Consider the following 22,234-nt stretch of genomic DNA (forward strand, 5'->3'; position numbering starts at 1 on the left):
AACCAATTATTAAAAGTTCTATTATTTTAATATAATATAATATAATATAATATAATTAATATAATATAATATAATATAATATAATATAATATAATATAATATAATATAATATAATATAATATAATATAATATAATATAATATAATATAATATAATATAATATAATATAATATAATATAATATAATAATGCCATTTTGCCCAACGGTTGATCAATGATGAATCTCCTTCTGGAAAACCTCCTAATGATAGAAATCTGATGTGCTAAATAAGGGACACATTCAAAATGTGCAGTATTGGGACCAAGAGCAATCACTCTCGCAGCCCCAAGCAGATCTGCAAACAAGTTTCCCAAATGATCATTGAGACCTCCATCAGTTGGACGAGTCGTGCCACTCGTTGAGCCTGTTCCCCGTGTTTGGCTGGTCTGAATACCAAAAACTGAAAAATGCTTTGAAAATGCAACAGGGGCACATTGTTACACTTTTCAGGGAATCGCCATACCAATGGATTATTTACAGTTGTCTCTGCATATACGACTAGGATAGGAGAAACAACTGTAAATAATCCATTGGTAGGGCAATTCCCTGAAAAGTATAACCTTAAGTCCCCGGTCTCATTTTCAAAGCATTTTTCAGTTTTAGGTATTCTGACCAGCCAAAAATGACACCTCAGCTTTCCATCAAAGCGTTCATCTATAATTGCAATGCTCATGAGAAAGCCCTCTGCAGTAGAAAGTCTGCAAACTCTCTCCTACGTATCACACGCTGCATTTTGAAGGTGTTGGACGAAACACTAGAGAAGGCCATCATGCGATCTTTCAGTTCTTGGAAAGTTCCGTCACGAACGAGATGAACTCTCATTGGTCCGATGCTGCCTTTCATCCTGAAGGATCTGTAGATGTCAGAGTCCTCCTGTAGGCAGTGGTCTAACTGTTGGAAGAATTTGGAATATTAGCAGTTAAAGAGAAGTGCTTCTTAAAAAAATTAAAGGTGCCCTAGAATTAAAAATTGTATTTACCTCGGCATAGTTGAATAACAAGAGTTCAGTGCATGGAAAAGACATACATTGAGTTTCAAACTCCACTGTTTCCTCCTTCTTATATAAATATCATTTGTTTAAAAGACCTCCGAAGAACAGGCGAATCTCAACATAATACCGACTGTTACGTAACAGTCGGGGTGTACGCCCCCGATATTTGCATATGCCAGCCCATGTTCCCAGCATTAAGAAAGGCACTAAACAAGGGCAGCCAGTATTTAACGTCTGGATCTGTGCAGAGCTGAATCAACAGACTAGGTAAGCAAGCAATAACAACAGCTAAAAATGCCGCAATAATAACTGACATGATCCATGATATCATGATATTTTTAGTGATATTTGTAAATTGTCTTTCTAAATGTTTCTTTGCATGTTGCTAATGTACTGTTAAATGTGGTTAAAGTTCCCATCGTTTCTTACTGTATTCACGGAGACAAGAGCCGTAGCTATTTTCAATATTAAACACTTGCAGTCTGTATAATTCATAAACACATCTTCATTCTTTATAAATCTCTTCAACAGTGTGTAATGTTAGCTTTAGCCACGGAGTACTAACAAACTCGTTCAGAATCAAATATAAACACCCAAATAAATACTATACTCACATGACCCGAAGCATGCATGCAGCATACATGACGAACATCTTGTAAAGATCTATTTGAGGGTTATATTAGCTGTGTGAACTTTGTAAATGCAGTGTATTATAGAGTCGCAAGCTCAATGGGCAGGGAACACGAGATTTAAAGGGTCAGTAGCTCCTGAATCGGTGCATAGTAAATGATGCCCCAAAATAGGCCGTTAAAAAAATTTATAAAAAAAAATCTATGGGGTATTTTGAGCTGAAACTTCACAGACACATTCAGGGGACACCTTAGACTTATATTACATCTTGTAAAAAAAACGTTCGATGACACCTTTAAATGAATATTATAGATAGTCACCTTGTATCTTTGTTCCTCTGAGAGGTTCCTCACACCCTTTAGCTCAACAAACACGAGATAATGCGGCTGAGCTATTCCAGATGCACTGCCTACAGCAAACACAAATAAAAAATTAAATTAAACATTTACTGCATGTATTTCATGGTCAGTACTATACTTAAGATCGACGTTAGGAAAATTCAAGTTATGTTCCAGATTCATTACAACTTGCACTCTATTGATGTTACAGACAGAGTTGTAATTCAATAGTTTCATGCTGATATGTATAATGTTCTACAGTCCGGGATGGGGATTGTGGATGGGTGGGGTTGAAATGAAATCGCGGTCCAAGGGGCAGTTGAAATTACAGACCTTGAGGTGCTGAATGCAGCCTAGAAACATAAATCACTGGCCTGACTGAGCCTGGTTTCTCCCAAGGTTTTTTTTTCTATTTCTGTCACCTGATGGAGTTTGGGTTCCTTGCCACCATTGCCTTTTTGGCTTGCTTAGTTGGGGACATTGAGCTGACTCATGCTGAATAATGACACTATTGTATTTTTAAGAGCTGCTTCACAGCAGAATTGAATTCTGTTTGCATCACTGTTCATTATCACTGTAAAGCTGATTAAAACAATATGCATTGTAAAAAGGGTACATAAATAAAGGTGACTTGACTTGTTAGGAGAACTGGCTCCCCTGTACTTTAAACTTTTGAAAGGGGTTGCTAAATAATTTAACTGAATTGATCTGAATAATGATGCCATATCTTCTGTAGAGCCAATTTAGAGTTTTAATTTATGCAATTGTAATTTAAATGGTACTGTATCACACTTTCCACGAAAATATGAAGCAGCACATAATAATAATAATAAAATGTTTCTTAAAAAGCAAATCAGCATACTAGAATGATTTCTGAAGGATTATTGAAGACTGGAGTAATGGCTGCTGAAAAATTCAGCTTTGCCATCACAGGAATAAAATACATACATATATTCAAATGGAAAACAGGTATTTAAATTGTAATGTTTCACAATATTAATGTTTTACTGCATTTTTGATCAAACGAGACTTTCAAAAGCATTAAAGAAAATCTTAATTATTCCAAATTATTCCATTATTTGACTGGTAGTGTAACTAACTGTTGGACTAGCTTTTTAACTAACTTTTAAAAGTAATTCTTAAAAAAAATAACTAATTGCATTACTCAGTCACTTTTTGTGGAAAGAAGCAAGTTCATCACAGAAAAAAAATGAAACAAACGTGATGTTTAACTAAAGAAATTTTTGCTTATTTGTATGGCTGAATTGGATCACTGAAGGTCAGCAGCAAAACGTTAATAAAGTGAGATTAAATACATAAAGTACATTTGTATTATTTAACATTTAATTTTTGCAGGTTTTACATAGTATTCTAATATTGAATATCTAATATATAATAATATTGTAATGTGTTACCCCCAACACTGGTAACTAATAGGGCTGCACGATATTGAACAAAAATGCAATATGCGATAACTCTTTAAATAATGCAATATTTGATAAGCAATATGATAATGCTTTAAGATATATTAAATGTGTAAAAAAATTTAAATATTTAAATCTACTTAAAAACTGAAAATGATATAACCAATATACATGCTTCATATTCTTTTTCTGAGATGAAAGCATCCCTACAAGCTTCTGAAAGTTAACAGCAGTGTTTTACTCTAGCTACATAAAAATTAAGTTTCATTTTAATGTCAGTGTAAACCAGGGGGTTTAGTGTAAGTTTAGGTAGGCCTACATTAGGTTTATTAAACAACAGAAATTGAATAATCAAATGAAATGTAAAAATAATACACTGCTTAGTCTATACTGTATGAATTAAATGTATACTGAGTTAATCAATCAAGAGCAGTGACTGATTTTTTCTAGCCTGACTTCGTCATACTCATATTCTAGGCAGAATGTGAGTCTGATACTGCTCCATTGCACTTGAATTATGGGGCGTGTCTTAACCGAACCAGTAAAAAAAAACCTCTGCACTCAATTGGATAGACCTACAACCAATCAGAGCAACGCAGTAAGTGACGTATGTTGAACTTGTACGTAAACTTTTGCCGAATCCCGTTGAAAGAACGGCAAACACATCTTTCCCATCGACAAATGCCTTGATTGCGGTTCTTTGTTCGTCTTTTAAAATGAATGCGCTGTCGATTTCTTTTATTACAGACGTGATAGCGGAATCTAAACATCTTACTTCTCCAGCTGCAGTCATCGTTGGTGAAAACCAATTCAACCCAAGCGCTCTTTGATTACGTGGGTGGTTACGTAACCGCAGATAGCCTGTCCATCATCGATTAAAGCCCGCCCTAGCAATTTGATTGGCTTGGCCTTCTGGGAGCCGAGCATAATTACTCCACAATGGATCGAGTCCAGACCGAACTTCCCGTCCAAAAAATGTTGTGGGCGGGGTTCGGGCTGGCACCCAGGCTAGATTTTCTCTTTGTCTTTTTTTTTTTTTTGATTAACATTAAGTACACAGACGGAAGCAGGTTTATTAGGCTGCTGTCACTTTAAGAATGCTTTCTTGTTTAGTCCACTTAAGACATAACTAACTGTGTTTAGGTGAATACTCACCAAGACAGGCATTTTTTTTTTACAGTTAAAAAGTATGCATGAATACTTTGCTTATTGCATTTAATAACATTAAGTGTCCAGTTTACTGTGTCCAGTCTACTCTATGCGTCGACCTAAAACTTGGACTTTTTGTATTCTTTTAAAGTATTAAAATCATGCAGTTATTGCAAGCCATTGCGATATGTACATTTGCAATACTTCGATAATTCAGCCTTAGTAACTAATATTACAAAGGCATCTCTAGACACGTTTAAAAACACAAAAATGGCAACAAACAAAAGCAACATAATGGTCAAAGACATCCATCTAGTGCATGTTCATAGGAAAACAACTGAAAAACGTTGTGAAACAAAAACCCTTTCGGTGTGAATGGTCACTTATTCACATGTTTGTAGGTGAATATCCACTGTTGTATATATTAGTTTAAATTGTAATGAACTTAGAACATTCCTTTAAATGACAAAGGACTTGATGAAACTCAAACATTACCTAGAATGCCACTCTCAACACAGCTGTAGTCTATGAGTCTGGCTCCCGGCCACTGCGTCACTGTCCTCTTAAGAGCCCTCAAAAACAGCCATTCAGACACTTTCTCACCTCGCACGCTCAACATCTGACCCCGCCTGAACACACGTCAAAGAAATGATAGCAAAAAATATGTTTTTGATTTATTAGATCAATGCTTCTTAAACATTCAGACAAGGTACTAACTCTGATCAACTTTTCCAGCATTGGGCAAACAGAAATCTTTACGTAAGAATTTGTAAAAAAAAGTGTAAGGAGTATTCTGCTCTGCTGCAGATTGGAACAGAATAATAGTGAATATGATTCAGTGTTTGTTCAGAATATAAACTGTAGTGCTCCGCACCATTAGATAATATATTACATAAATGCATTTGGCAGGCGTTTTTATCCAAAGCGATTTACACTGCATTCAAGGAACACATTTCATCAATTTCATGCATTCCCTGGAAGATGAAGCCATGATCTCAGCATTGCTAGTGTCACACAACACTTTGTTCTACAGGAATGGAGCTACAGCAGAGAACATGACCTATTAACATCCCACACTGCTGATGTAAACGTCAGCTTCTTCAAGGTGACTAGAGATATCTTAATATTTGAAACAAGAAATTACAATTAAAATACTAATTATATATATATATATATATATATATATATATATATATATATATTAGGGCTGTCAAACGATTAATCACGATTAATCGCATACGAAATAAAAGTTTGAGTTTGCCTAATATATGTGTGAGTACTGTGTGTAATTATTATGTATATACTGTATAAATACAAACAAATTAATGTTTATAGTTAAGAGAAATATCTTATTTATGAACAAAATATTTTTATTTATATATAATATAAATTACATAAAAATATAAATAAATACATATACTTTCACACATATACATGAATGTGTTTGTATTTATATATACATAATAATTACATAATTATTAGGCAAACTCAAACTTTTATTTTGTATGTGATTAATCGTGATTAATCGTTTGACAGCCCTAATTACACATACATATATATATATATATATATATATATATATATATATATATATATATATATATATATATATATATATATATATATATTTATTTTATTTTTTTTTTTTTTCTATTTTTAAGCAGTGTGAAATAGTGTTGTGCTGTGTACCACCTGAGTGTAACACAGTTTGAGAACCACTTGATTAGATAATGTAAAATAAACAAGTACGTACCTATACTGAAACTCCACTTTTGGACACTGGTTATAAAACCCGACTACTTTCACAACATCTCCAATGCGATACCTGAAAAACATAGACGAACACTTCAGTGAATATCTAGTATATAATGTTACCGATATTTTACTTTTTTAATTATCAAAAATCTGGTTATTGTTCTGGTTATAGTGAGATGTGTTGTGATCTTGTTGCTCAACTGACCATCCAAGCACATTAAAAGTTGAAGCCAATGCACAATAAACACAACATCACATCACAAACAAATGTCACAACCTATTTAAACCTTTATTTAATATTATTATGGACAGACAGTATTTTTATATTATTTGTGAAAATGAGTATGTATATACACTACCGGTCAAAAGTTTTTGAACGGTAAGATTTTTTTATGTTTTTAAAAGAAGTCTCTTCTGCTCACCAAGGCTTCATTTATTTGATCCAAAACACAGCAAAAACAGTAAAAAATAACTGTTTTCTATTTGAATATATTTTAAAATGAATTTATTCCTGTGATGGCAAAGCTGAATTTTCAGCATCATTCCTCCAGTCTTCAGTGTCACATGATCCTTCAGAAATCATTCTAATATGCCGATTTGCTGCTCAAGAAACATTTATTATCAATGTTTTGTACAATATTTTTAGGGTTATTTGATGAATAGAAAGATCAAAAGAACAGCATTTAAAAATAAAAAATAGAAAGCTTTTGTAATTTCTCATGGTCTGCATTCAAGGCATCCTAACACATCCGGGTACTTTCATGCATCCTCTGTACTTGCATTCTTGAGTACTGGAATTAAACTTCGACGGTTCATAATGATAAAAAATGGACCAAAATTGATTAAGAACACATATTGAGAAACGGACAATATTGGAAGGCCCTCTTATCTAGGTTGATATGTACCTCTAGTAGTTCTGTTGTCGTGAAAATAAATTCATTTAAAAAACAGTTTATTGTTCTACAGCTTTGTTTTTATTTTTATTTATTTATTTATTTTTTTTGCATTTTAATTAAGATTATGTTAATATAACAAAATTTAAATAAGATTTAATAAGATTTAATCAGGCCCTCCTGTAAGTTTGCTGAGGTCCACTAGTGGGTCCCGGGCCTCTGGTTGAGAACCACTGGTTTAAAGAATAGTGCTCAAAAACAGCATTACAGCAGCAAACAGTAGTGTTCACAGGTAAAGTAACTTATTTAATTCATTGTTCACATTAATAACATTACATAATTCAGCCATTCACGTTTAAATGGGATGTGAAATGTCTGAGGCATTGCATTTATGTCCAAACAGTAAGTTTAACAGTAAAGCCCAAGCAAGGTATATTTTCCTGTTTTAGGAGTATGCTCATATACATATGCAGCCCTATATCTTTCAAAATTATTTTTCTCTCATTTGCACCTTGAATTTTTTTTTTTTTTTTTGCACTGGCCGGGTCCTTTGTCACAGACGAAAAAGAAACAGTAAAGACGGAACAGCAATAGATGAAACTATGTGAGACATTTGTATTGGTCAAAACATCTGGAGAAAAATAAAGCAGACACTGTATAAAGATAAAACTGTTGTATATATGTTTATGAAATGGAATATACTTTGAAAAGCTAAGTGTCGGCCGTACACACATTAAGCATTTGTCAAAACTGAAGTATATTTTGGGCTTAAAGGATTAGTCCACTTTCAAATAAAAATTTCCAGATAATTTACTCACAGCCATGTCATCCAAGATGTTCATGTCCTTCCTTCTTCAGTCGAAAAGAAATGAAGGTAAATGAAAAGGGAATGAAAACATTCCAGGATTATTCTCATTATAGTGGACTTCTGCACTAAAACTAATTTTGACCTTCAACTGTTTGGAGTCCACTGAAGTCCACTATAATGAGAATAATCCTGGAATGTTTCCTCAAAAACCTTAATTTCTTTCTGACCGAAGAAAGAAGGACATGGACATCTTGCATGACATGGGGGTGAGTAAATTATCAGGACATTTTTATTTGAAAGTGGACTAATCCTTTAAGTAAAAAAACAACAACAAAAAAGGGCGAATTGTACAAAGATCCAAAAGACTAAGTATTTTATATTAAAATGTTAAGGAAGAAGCACAGCACCAGTACATGATGCCATTAAAAAAGGTTTATTTAATTCTTTGTTGCCTATTTGCAGCATTTGTTGTTCAGAGTTCACTTTTCTCTGTTTACAGTTTAGTGAAGTTCAGGTACATTCCTAGAAATTGTCTATCCACATATTTTAACAACTTCCACTTCTGCAAAACTCTCATCAAAACATCAAATGAACATTTACATTTACTTTGCCCTCAAATTATCATCCATGTAATTATAAAATTCAGTTTTACACCTATTTAAGACTATTAAGATCTGAACAGACAGATGGTAGAAGAGCAGCGAAAGCAGGGTATGTAAAGAAAACTAGTAAATGTTAAGCAGCTGGATCATATACCTGACCTGAATAATCCTGAGGCGTTGGTGACCAGCAGCTCATAGTTGTGTCCTTCCTGAAGCTGCTCTATCAGGAGAGTTTTGGGCTGCTCTAAATCCAGATCCTCCTCTGGTATAAACTCAAGGAACATGGAGCGAGGACACAGGAGATACTGTCTGCTCTCCTGCAGAGGCCACAGGTTCACACCTATCAAACCTGAAACATGAATTACAGACTATTACACACAACTAACTAAAGCATGTATATGAGCTCTACTCACTGCAAGTATATGCCCAATTCACAACTTTGCTGCTGCATGTTGCCAGACTCTGTACTGAATAGTAGGCATTGCTAGTTCACCCAGCACCTAGACAGAGACAAATTCATTACTGCAAGTACTATAATAGCTGTCGCTGCATCATGTTGCTCTGCTTTGACATTAAAGGTACAATTTGTGATATTTTTTTCCGCTAGAGGTCGCTAGAAGCCTATTCAAAACAAAGGCGTAGTTTGATGATGCCAAGTTTTAGAGCGAAAACTTGGGACATGTGGTCTCCATCTCAACGGACGGTGCAAAAGAATAGGGATTGGAGTCTGGAAGAACTCATGTTCGTGGATGCGATTATTAACGTTACTGTAGTATAAAGCAGAGCAGGACCGAGTGTTGCGGGAGCTGAACGAGGCCGCTGGAGCGATTGATCAACACATGCCTCACGAGCAGCGGGACTTTTATTATGACACAGTCGCCGGCGCCGCTTCCGCTTTTCCGGTCATGAGTTTACGGGAGCTGTCCTTGTCGACAGAACCAGCGGCAGATGGTAAACAGTAATTATGTTCCATAAATAAGTAACACAATCCACCATAAAACGTGCAAGAAGTAAATAAGGAACTGCTTGAAGCAAGCTTGTGGTTTTGCTGGACGCTAGACACTACTTCCGCATTTGTCCACGGCACTGTTGTCATGTGGTTTCTACGTCAGTAAAGGTGGTAACAAAGGTAACTGACGTCATTGACATGCACTGCCCCGTGTCACTGTTTAGAATGGGAACTTTCTCATGATTTACAAGTAGTTGAAAACATTAGAGATATTGTTTGTAATCAGATGGACAAAATATATAACACTAGCCTAGTGGTTTTTGGATATTTTACTGCAAAAATTTTACATATTGTACCTTTAAGTTTGCTAAAAAGCTTGACACATCCAAACTAGTTACTAAAAGTCAACTGAAAATGAGAAAATCATTGAATAATTAGGTCTCTGACATCTAAATGATAAAGAAATACATTTAGAGTTGGTATTTTCTAGTGCTGTATTTAAATACTTTTAGACTATATATAGCAGGAATTTTGTTCAACTAACTGTATTACTGTTAGTATGATGTATAGAAAAACATTACTCTATCTCTATTAATACTTCAGTTAGTGGATTGTGAAACATTCCAGATACAACTTTTTGATTTTGAATTTAATTGAGATAATTCCTGAATCCAGTGCATGACATCAAGGTGATTGTAGCATTACTTAACTTCAGCAATCTCAAAGGAATTGGAATATATTACGAATAACATTTTTAAGCATTTTGTAATATGAAATGTAAATCTTCCAACCCTGCCTATGAAAAAAACAAAGCCTATCATGGCATATTGCTTTAATATATCACAGTCCAGTTCAGAAATGAATACAGGGGTTTTTCTTCCAAAGAGAAAAGGGAGGATCTGCATTTTCCAAAAAAAAATTAATGAGAAAATAATCTACAGTACAAAAGGTAAAACAACGCAAATATTACGAAATATGACTTTAAAAGTGAATAAATATCTTGTTTTTCTAAAGTGGCAAAGCGACACCAGCGGATGACTTTTTGGTAGGAGGCAGTACCTCTTCTTTTTATGCCATGCCTTGAAAACATAATCTGTGAGGAGTTTTTTTTTTTTTTTTTTGGTGAGCAATAATTTTGGTGAAATTAAAGGTATATCTCTGTGTCTGTGACCACTGTGATCATGAAACCTGCAGTGTTTACTTAGATTTGATGACTGATGATGTGAAAGTAAGTTTACTATTAAAAAGAACAGCTTAACATCAGTTCACAAATAAAATATACATGAAATATGAATTGTTACTGTGTTTTTATAGTTACTGTTTTGGAAAAAAAAAATTAAAACTGCTTAAACCACTAACTTGAGAAATATGCTTTGTTTTAATAAATAGAACATTATAATTTTAAAGTAAAAATACAAAATTGAATTGTATTAGATGTTGTTCTCTTGATAGTGTAAGTAATGTTTATTTAACTTGAAAAAAATGTGTCAACATTAAAGGCAAAATATGTAATTTTCACTGCTAGAGGTCACTTATCTAAAACAAATGCGTAGCTTGATGACACCGTGAATGAGTGTGGAATCATGGGAATTGTCGCCTTCATCTCCTGGAGATGGACTGATCCGACAGACTCAGGTAGAAATCATGTTCATGGATGAGCTAATGCATTAAAGTTTTAATAACATTTTGTGGTATGAAGCAGAGAAGCAGCGGAAGTCCAGCGGAGCTTTTATTATGCTTATGCTGCAGTCGGCCGCTTCCGCTTTTTTTGTTGCCTATATGGGGTAATGCAGTGCTGTTATACATGGTTAAAACAATCATACTACATACATTTGAGTGTGTTGAAAGTTATGTTATAACGTTACTCTGTGCATTCGCTTGGTGGCTGGTATAAGAGACTTGTTGCTAGATCGATATTAAAATGTCATATTAGTATAAACTGGATAATTAGTGTTGCTAAGTGACATGCAATTAATTAATAAAATTATTGTATGATGGAAAACGCTCTCTCTGATTATGCTATTATGTTAGTCACTTGACAAAATAGCATTGTCTCTGAAGCATGGTAAAAACATGGTACTCGTGGTAAATCAGGAAAACAAGCAATCCAAACAATAAGACTAACCGTGTTGAGCTATATAACAATGACTCGTTTTCTGTTGATAAATGTATCCAAACAGTTGCTCACCTGTCTAATAAGACCAAACATATTAAAGTGTCTTTAGTGTTTCTACGAAAGTAAAACTGGAAATTGAGGGTAACACGGATATGACGTTATGACAGGCAACAAAATGACATGGGCCACGTCCTAGTTAAAATTGCGGATTTCTCTGGATTTAAACATTGTTGGAAACATTTGGGATAATGTAAGTACACAAGTCAACAAAATATATAACATTGTTCTAGTGGTTTTTAGATATTTTAATATAAAAATCTTACATATTGTGCCTTTAAGTGTAACTGGAACATAAAACAGTGAGAACTTTGCCTCCTCATTTTTTTAACACTACAGGTGCTATACATTCATACACACATACCTTCAGTGGCAGCGTAGAAAGGGGAGTAGAATGGGACATTTTTACAGTAGTGCTGTCGTAACATCTCCCCATAAATCTGGTTGGAGCCTGAGTCCACTGCCAGGACCAGGTGTAACTGTGGCCAAAGTCTGAGTGCGATCCCCTCAAAGCCTTCCTCAAACTGGGCTGTAAGCTCAGAGGCTCTCTCTGGATCCGGCTTCATCAGCTTCTCCAGAGCACAGCGCACGTCAGCCTTTAGATTCAGGCCGGAGTTAATCCTGCCCACTTCCACATCCACAACAAGATCTTTCCAATGTTCCTAAATGCAGATGAACACAGATCTGAGACAAATCTGAGAGCCAGACAAAAATCTCAAGCGTATTAAGTGCATATTTTAGCAACAGGAGTTAATGTGCCTATAAATGCAACTTCTGTCTAACTCTGTTGCACTCCATCTAGCTGTATTCAACGTGAGAACAAAGTATTGATGGCACTACTGTTTTTTCTTTTTCTTTTCTTCTTTTTTTGAACATGTTGTGAGGTGGGGTCCAACAATCTGAAACTACACTGAAAACCTGGATTTTTTTTCCCCCCTTCAAACCAGGAAATAACTAAGTTTTGAATTGATGATTGAAATCATTAAATCATTTATTTAAAAGGAATTCTGCTTTATTCCTTGGTCACTAAACCGAAGTAAATTTTTACATTTCTGCTCATATGATAGCTTTATACAGTGTGGTCAATGTGGTCTGAGGCCTTGCATTTAAACCTTTAAAACAAAGTTCTAAGATTTATTAAGAAAGAGAAGTTATGATGTAAAACAAATGAGAAATATCTGAGATTGTGCACTACTTCACTCATGTTGTAATACTGATTATATAATTATACAATCGATAATGCAATGTAGAAGCATTTCCTTTGAGGTTCTCAAACTTTTGGACCCCATGGTACCTGCAGGGCTCTGAAGGCATAAAAGACGGTAGAGCAGAAGTTGGATTCCAGCATGCCGAGATTGCGGTCCTTCAGCCCAAACAGCAGATGCAGATACAAGGCGTCTCTCTCATTCAGCACCTAGAGATAAAATAAATCTTTTAGATTCTGTATACTAGTGTTCTGATCAGATACAATCAACAGTTAAACACATTTCATTTTATAGTTGGTAGGCACTTTCATCCTAAGTTACTTCCAGTGCATGCACAGCAGCAGTGTGGACTCGTGCTGCATGACTTGTACTTGATTTGGACTCACAACAAAATAAAACATAACAATCAGACATAATTAAAGAAGACTCAACTTGGAAAGACTAGTAAGCAGATAGTATGAAAACTCACAAATAAGATTCATATGAATTCATTCAAACAACTAAAATTGAGTTGTTTCTGTTTTCTATTACGTTCCTCAAACAAGAAATAAAATAAATAAATGCAGCAAATCAATGATTCTGATGGACTTTTTCTGGTGAAAGAAAGGCTTTAGTGAAAGTTTATTTCATGAAAGTTGCATTGATACATATTTTTGACTTTAATATTTGTATTGTGTGGTAACCGTTTTATGTAAGCAATAAGGTACAAGAGGCTGTGCTGTATCATGAATAAGTCATAGCTGAAGGGTGTTGTAAGAAGTGGAGCCTTCCTTCCACCGGAAAAAAATAGTCCCTGACTGTGAACAGCAACAGAAGTTACATTATTACACCATTAGATGGCAGCAAAGTCTGTCTTTATGAGTGTGTCAGTCAGTAGTGAAGACTTTTACATTGAAAAGACTGAATTGTTGGGAACACGGAACAAGACGCAACTGTCAATTGCTTTGACTAGCGCTGTCAGTCACGGGAAAACCCCTTAACTCTTAAAAGGACAGGATAATACATCGGACATTTGATTTTTTATTATGAACATAGGACTGACCTAAAGGAAATGCTCCCTCAGCCTCTCGAACCTTATTGCTTACTTTTAGTTTTGAAATTAAAATGTTTCAATTTAGTATATATATATATATATATATATATATATATATATATATATATATATATATATATATATATATATATATATATTCTTTTAATTAGAATTAGAATTTAAAAAGTGTGTGTGTGTGTGTGTGTGTGTGTGTGTGTGTGTGTGTATATATATATATATATATATATATATATATATATATATATATATATATATATATATATATCCTTCTTTAATAATCAAGTACAATTTAAAGCTGTACTTTTTTTTTTTTTTACTTTCACTTTGGTTTTGGGCTAGATGCCTTGACTTTTTCACTCTGTGTCCACACTTTCACATAAGTATAATTTAGCTCCAACTGAAAATGGCTCATTTGAATCACATGCAATTACCATCACCTACCCTACTAAAATTCATGTTGTAGTTGTTTATCGTCCCCCAGGTCAGCTAGGTAACTTCTTGGAGGAGTTGGATGTGTTACTCTCATCCTTCCCTGAGGATGGCACTCCTCTGCTAGTACTTGGTGATTTCAACATCCATCTAGACAAACCTCAGGCTGCTGACTTCCACACGCTGCTTGCCTCATTTGATCTCAAGCGAGTGGCTACCTCAGCTACCCACAAATCAGGTAACCAATTGGACCTCATCTACACACGCTGTGGCTCCACCGACAATACACTGGTTACTCCACTACACACCTCAGACCACTTTCTCATTACTTTCACACTCAACCTGACCCCCAACTCATCACACACTCCACCACATGTCACTTTTCGGCGAACCCTACGCTCCCTCTCACCATCTCATCTATCCTCTTCGGTCTCATCCACACTTCCTCCCGCTAACCAATTCTCATCAATGGACACTAACACTGCTACTGACACTCTCTGCACCACTCTATCATCTTGCTTACATGATTTCTGCCCCCTTTTAACCAGACCAGCCCGCGCCACCCACTCCGTGAGCATCAGTCTAGACTCAGGGCTGCAGAGAGGAAGTGGCGCAAATCTAAAAATCCTACTGACCTTAGCTTATATCAGTCACTCCTTTCTTCTTTCTCTACTAATGTCTCCAATGCTAAAACCTCCTACTATCACACTAAAATTAACAACTCAAATGACTCCCGAACACTTTTCAAAACCTTCTCTTCTCTTCTTTGCCCTCCTCCCCTCCCTCCCACATCAGTTCTTACAGCTGATGACTTTGCCACTTTCTTCACACATAAAATAACAACCATCAGCGGCCAATTCTCCACACCACACACTGACAAGAACATCTTAATTGAAAACACACAAATTCTCCCCTCCTTCTCCATGCTTTCTGAGGCAGATGTTTCCAAACTCATTCTTTCCAATCACCCCACTACCTGTCCGCTAGACCCTATCCCCACTCATCTTCTTCAGGCCATCTCCTCCTCAATTCTACCTGCACTCACTCACATTATCAATTCCTCCCTTCACACTGGAACATTTCCCACAGCTTTTAAGCGGGCTAGGATTACCCCAATGCTTAAGAAACCCACTCTGAATCCAGCACTTTTAGAAAACTACAGACCAGTATCCCTTCTTCCTTTCATTGCTAAGACACTTGAGAGAGTTGTATTCAACCAACTGTCTACTTATCTCACACAGAACAACCTCCTTGACAACCACCAGTCTGGTTTCATGAGTGGCCACTCTACTGAGACTGCCCTGCTCTCAGTCACTGAAGCCCTGAGACTGGCACGAGCATCTTCAAAATCATCAGTACTCATCTCGCTGGATCTGTCTGCTGCCTTTGACACAGTGAACCACCAGATCCTCCTGTCTACACTCATGTCGAAGGGCATCACGGGAACCGCGCTCCAGTGGTTCGAGTCTTACCTCTCAGGTAGGTCCTTCAGGGTATCATGGAGAGGTGAGGTGTCCAAGTCACATCATCTTGCTACTGGGGTACCTCAGGGCTCTGTGCTTGGTCCACTTCTCTTCTCCATCTACACGTCATCACTAGGATCGGTCATTCAGGATCATGGTTTCTCCTATCACTGTTATGCTGATGACAAACAACTCTACCTCTCATTCCAACCAGATGATCCGACGGTTGCTGGTCACATCACAGCCTGCCTGACAGCCATTTCTGCCTGGATGAAGGACCACCACCTCCAACTCAACCTTGCAAAAACGGAACTGCTTGTGATCGGTGCAAACCCAACACTTCATCACAACCTTTCAGTTCAACTTGGGTCTTCAACCATCACTCCTTCCAGGACAGCCAGAAACCTTGGAGTGGTGATAGATGATTGTCTAACCTTCACAGATCATGTTGCAGCAACGACCCGGTCCTGCAGATTTGCCTTGTACAACATCAAGATTAGACCCTTCCTATCGGAACATTCCACACAAATTCTTGTCCAAGCTCTTGTTCTATCCAGGCTGGACTACTGTAATGTTCTCTTGACTGGCCTTCCAGCATGCACTATCAAGCCTCTGCAACTGATCCAGAATGCTGCAGCAAGACTGGTCTTCAACGAACCGAAGAGAGCGCACGTCACTCCTCTCTTCGTCAGTCTGCACTGGCTGCCAGTAGCTGCTCGCATCCAATTCAAGGCTCTGATGTTTGCCTACAGAACGACCGCTGGCTCAGCACCGCTATACCTTAACTCACTACTTCAGACTTACGCGCCCTCCAGAAACCTGCGTTCTGCAAGTGAACGGCGCCTTGTGGTGCCATTACATAGGGGCACAAAATCACTCTCACGGACCTTCTCCGGGACTGTTCCTGGCTGGTGGAATGACCTACCACGCTCTATCCGAGCAGCTGATTCTCTAGCCATTTTCAAAAAAATGCTAAAGACGTATCTTTTTCGTCAGCACTTGACCCAGTAGTAGTAGTAGCACTTACCTTGACTAATATTCTTCTCCTATCTGTGTATTTATTTAAAAAAAAAAAAAAATTCGCTATGAGCACTTTACTGACATAACTGTGACTTCACTCAGCACTTACATACTGTTGTTCTCATGTTGATTTGATTGATTCTACTACTCTCATTTGTAAGTCGCTTTGGATAAAAGCGTCTGCTAAATGACTAAATGTAAATGTAAATGTAACTCTAATGAAACATACCTGAAAAATCTAATCAAAGTTTTGAGGATTACTTGAAAATTACAGTCAGGTGTGTTTAATGAGAGATGGACATTATAGCACCCTGTAATGGGTATGGGGGACTTTGTACTGTATAAAAAGTTTTGTCATTTGTACAAGTTGAAAAAAAATGTATGAAAATACCTTAATAAAATGACCTTTAATAAAACCTGCCAACATCCACTATAACCAGTTGTGAACTGTTTGATTACAAATCTAAAACTGGAGTACAGAGAAACCTCTCAAGGTTTGTCTCCCTTTTCACCTTAACATTTGCAAATATTATAACAAAATATCATGTTAAATTCATATGCATCTATCCCTTACCTGATAGACGGGTGCTGGTGTGGTGTACAGATGCAGCATGTGTCTAGAGGAGGCAGGGGTTGAGGAGTTGGGACCAATAGGAATACCTGCCTCACTCTGACGAAAAAGGGGCGAGTAAAAGAGCTTCAGGGTCTTCTGGAGACAGTTGGTGGCTGGAAAGGCTTGTCTCATAGCATCGAGACAAACAGTCACCCCCTGCCAGAAAAGTGCACAAAAATAATAGATTACCTGCCCCCTGATCCTCTCGAGCCTTTTAGGAAATGAACAAAGACTTGAATAATCATATTACTTTCATTGATCACAAAATGCAGTAAACTAGTTCAGCTTTTAGATATTCAACCCTTGCAACAACCCCAAACTTGTTGCTTGTGAATCTGCATTGGCCCATTACTTATAAAACACACTGCTCCGCTGTCTGACAGGTTTCTCCATGGTTTTCCACTGCCTTCTATGCAACCAATCACACTGAATAAAAATAACTTCTAAAATAATGAATGATGCATTTGGATTAGATTTCAAAAACTGTGTGCCACCCGAGAACCTTCAGCTCTCACATTCACTGAACACCTTCATTTCCTGTTTGTCTGACCAATAGAAAGACACCAGGAGTGTTTTGGGAAACCTGTTCAAAACTGTCATTACTTTTGCCATTTGGTGTTTGGTGCCTCTAGTAATGCTAACAAAACTTTGTTCTTATAAAAATGTTTATGTGTTGTGACCTGTAGAAAGAATTCCGTGTTGGTGTCTCTGGTGCTCAGAAGCATACGGCTGGATCCAGACGTTCCTGATGTCATTGCCAGAACAAGAGGCTTCTCCGATATTAAAACCTTCTGCTCTCCTTTAGCCACGCGCTCCACAAACTTTTCATAATGGTCAGAATCCGTGACCGGATGGCGCTGTCGGAATGTTTCCGTGTCTGAAATGACAGAATAAAAACATTTCATGACAAGATGGTGAAAAAAAAAAAAAAAAAAAACTGAAAAAATTTAAAGCATAGCATAAGGCTACAACATAAATTGTATAAAAAATCATCCATTTTCCAAACCGCTTTTCCTGTATAGGATTGCGGGAATGCTGTAGCAAAGCTTCAATGGATCTCGAGCCACAGACATAAACACCCTGGAGAGATGGCCAGTCTATCGCAATCCTAGTGCTTCCAGAAATTACAGGATGGCACACAAAAAAACAAATGTGATATATGCTACATGTTTGTAAAGCTAAATTATCACTAGGATTTTGTCTTTGATGTATCACCACAAAACAAAAAACCCAGGTGCTACTGTTGAGACATCAGGTAAACTCTGCTAGTCTACAATACTTCAGTGTAGTAGAAGGTGGCCATTATCCAAGCAAATAAATGAAAATGTAACAGAGGCTTTAGCTAAATGGACAACTAAAAACTGTTAATACTCTGTTAATACAGTGGAAGTCGAGGGACTGAGAGACGTTGCATCAAAAGATTTATCTTATAATCAGCCATGCCAGAGAACCATTATGTCAAGAGTAGGGACTTTAAAAATAGGGCCCCCTCACCTGGACTATCCTGCCCACTTAGTCAAGATGAATGTACAGTAATGTTTTTGCACCTAGTTTGCCCCAATGAGTTAAAACCTCTGGGTTTCATTCTGATGAAAAGTGGCATCATATTCAGCCATCTGTCAAGAGAGGGTTCATCCTCACAACTTTTTCAACCAGTCTGTGACATTTGAGACAGATGGGGGTAGAAATAGCTGTTTTTGGCATTTATCTCTGTTTGTCATATTTAATAATATTTGTAAAAGTATCAAATAAAGCTTTAGGGAACTGCCTGATATCAAGAGGTGCAATTACAGTTTTAGACTTGTACAACATGGAAATAGTCTGCAGGGTTTTACTTCATTTTCCCAAACTGGCAAGAGAAAAGTGAAAGACCTGATAGACAATCCTGATGGAACCTCAAAGGGAAAAGAAAAAGTCACTGAAATTGCAGACTTTCATTAGAACAGGTTAAAGGGACCATGATAACATTACAGATATCCAGATCAAAAGTTTAGACAGGTCAGTTATACAGTATGTTTGGTGATAAAAATTAATCAAAATTAAAGTGTTTAAGTTACTTAAATATAATCTGAAGCGTTTACATTTAAACAGTGTGGGATTCTATTATAAAATGTGAAAAAAAAAAGAAAAGAAAAAAAGAGTAGCCTAATTATTTATTTATCTTAATTAAAAACTATTAAAATATTTTTCTTTTTCAAAACATGACATGAGTGTTTAATCTTTGATTTAATACTGAATTATTAAATCGAAATAAAGTGAGTATTACATCAAAGATTGAACACTCATGTTATAAAGTTATAAAGCAAAAAAAAAAAAAAACTACTATTATTATACAGGCGTCAAAATTAATCACCTTTAATTGATCCGAACTCGTACAGTTTGCCGTAGACTGTGTCGGAGTGTTTGTGCAGGCGCTTGAGCAGAGTTTCCTCCTGAACGCGATGAACGTCCTGAGTGTCATTCTCCAGTCTGTTTCTCTGGCGATTCCCCAGCCAGCACACTACTTTCACAGCCACATACTGAGTCAAAAGACTCGATATGGAGCGATTCTTGATCTTTATCTTCCACAGAAGAGCCATACAGCAAAGACACAGGAACAAAAATGCGCCTGGAGGAGCTGTTACACAAGAACAAAACAGCACTGACTGTGTCTGAACGGAAGAGGGCGTCAGAACACACGTAAACATTTAACAACGGATCGCACAGGATTTATCAATTTAGATATACATGTAAATATAAAATGTGTACAGCTTTACATATTAACGATTTTATAATTAAAATATAAAACAACAATTTATGTGTACTCAAAGAAAGCCTGGTGACACTTTATTCTAAGTAACAAATTCTTTTGAATTGACAGCTCCTCACCAAGAAGTGCGGTGGTACCATAGTATAGTTATGGTAGTACTTTGACATAGGCTATACTGTGCTATTTGGTACTTCGAGGCACTCCAAATTATATCATGGTGAATGTCCATGTAAACATGATTATCATTTATTTTTGTTATTGTTTGTTACGGACAAAGCTACCAACACAAACTCACCACATGTAATGGTCACGGCCAATACAGCAATAAAACATGGTAAAATGATCCACAAACGTTGATGTGTCTGAATCATTGTGACGGACAGTATTATTGAAACTGAAACCAAACACTGACAACAACTTCTTCTTCTTTTGTTCAACGGAAGGAGCAATCGCGCCACCTAATGTTCGTGTTCATTGCTGCCACCACAAAAGGGGACAAAAGTAGAAGTTCACTTGCAGCCTTTTACAGTAGCCTCATACCACCCAGGAGCCTGGCCCATGAAGCTAGCTGAACAAACTCAGGGTTAAATGATAAGTTTCACGTTGGCAAAACCAAACCAATCAGGCTTTATCGGTACCATTATGCTGCTGATCAAATTTTTCTGTAATATAAACCACACTCTATATTGTTCTCCATAATGTATATAGCTGTGAATATGTAAATACTGCATAGGATTCAATTTTGCATCATGCCATCAAATTTGTTTTTATGATAAACAATTACGTTTTGGTTTATTTGGTAAAATTCAGGCCAGCAGTCTAAGATGAATTTGGAAAAATAGGTTTTCAAAGAAAATCATAATGGCAGACAGCAAGTTCGACCAACTATGGCATAATTGCTCTCCGAACGACTCAGGGAATATCTGTACTTAAGTATCTTTTTGGCTATTTTATACTTGGACTGAATATCAAAGATATTAGTAACTTTTACTCTCTACTTGACTACATTTTTGAATATGTTTTATTTACTCCAACACATTTGTAATGAGTAAAGCAATTATACATATTTTGCATGGCACCTAACTTTTTCTGCAGCAGGTTATTTCAGCTACAAAAAAGAAAAGAAAAAAAAAGAAAAAAAAAAGAAATATCTACAGGGAATTGAAGGTACTATATCTTGTGCATTTTGCCCTTAAAGGTGCCATCAAATGTTTTTTTACAAGATGTAATATAAGTCTAAGGTGTTTCCCTTGAACGTGTCTGTGAAGTTTCAGCTCAAAATACCCCATAGATTTTTTTTAAATTAATTTTTTTAACTGCCTATTTTGGGGCATCATTAGAAATGCGCCGATTCAGGTTGCGTTCCCTTTAAAACGCGCGCTCTCCGCCCCTTGAGCTCGTGCTTGCCTTAAACAGTGCATAAACAAAGTTTACACAGCTAATATAACCCTCAAAATGGATCTTTACAAAGTGTTCGTCATGCATACTGCATGCATGCGTCAGATACTGTTATATTGTTTACATTTGATTCTGAATTAATTTGAGGCTGTGATCTGTGGCTAACGGTTAATGCTACACTGTTGGAGAGATTTAAAAAGAATGAAGATGTGTTTATGCATTATACAGACTGCTAGTGCTTAATATTGAAAATAGCGACGGCTCGTCTCCGTGAATACAGTAAGAAACGATGGTACCTTTAACCACAACAGTACATTAGCAACATGCTAACGAAACATTTAGAAACAGTTTACAAATATCACTAAAAATATCATGATATCATGGATCATGTCAGTTATTATTGCTCCATCTGCCATTTTTTGCTGTTTTCCTTGCTTGCTTACCTAGTCTGATGCTTCAGCTGTGCACATCCAGACGTTCTGCCCTTGTGTAATGCCTCGACCATGGGGTGGCATATGCAAATATTGGGGGCGTACACCCCGATTGTTACGCA

At 36.5% G+C, this 22,234-nt stretch overlaps 1 protein-coding gene across 1 annotated transcript; it reads right to left on the bottom strand.

The window, feature by feature from the left end:
- Window positions 1–592: 592 nt before the first annotated feature.
- ghdc (GH3 domain containing) lies at window positions 593–20,702 on the bottom strand. Its single transcript, XM_067369353.1, has 11 exons — window positions 20,579–20,702; window positions 19,888–20,151; window positions 18,215–18,411; window positions 17,496–17,690; window positions 13,045–13,164; window positions 12,115–12,412; window positions 8,788–8,977; window positions 6,324–6,395; window positions 5,066–5,199; window positions 1,980–2,068; window positions 593–929 (listed from the first exon to the last, which is right to left on the bottom strand). Exons 1-11 carry the CDS (start codon window positions 20,652–20,654, stop codon window positions 708–710), a joined length of 1,857 nt encoding a protein of 618 aa, XP_067225454.1. The 5' UTR covers window positions 20,655–20,702; the 3' UTR covers window positions 593–707.
- Between the last annotated feature and the right edge of the window lie 1,532 nt (window positions 20,703–22,234).

This window comes from Chanodichthys erythropterus, chromosome 19, assembly GCF_024489055.1.
Source record: "Chanodichthys erythropterus isolate Z2021 chromosome 19, ASM2448905v1, whole genome shotgun sequence".
Taxonomy (NCBI): domain Eukaryota; kingdom Metazoa; phylum Chordata; class Actinopteri; order Cypriniformes; family Xenocyprididae; genus Chanodichthys; species Chanodichthys erythropterus.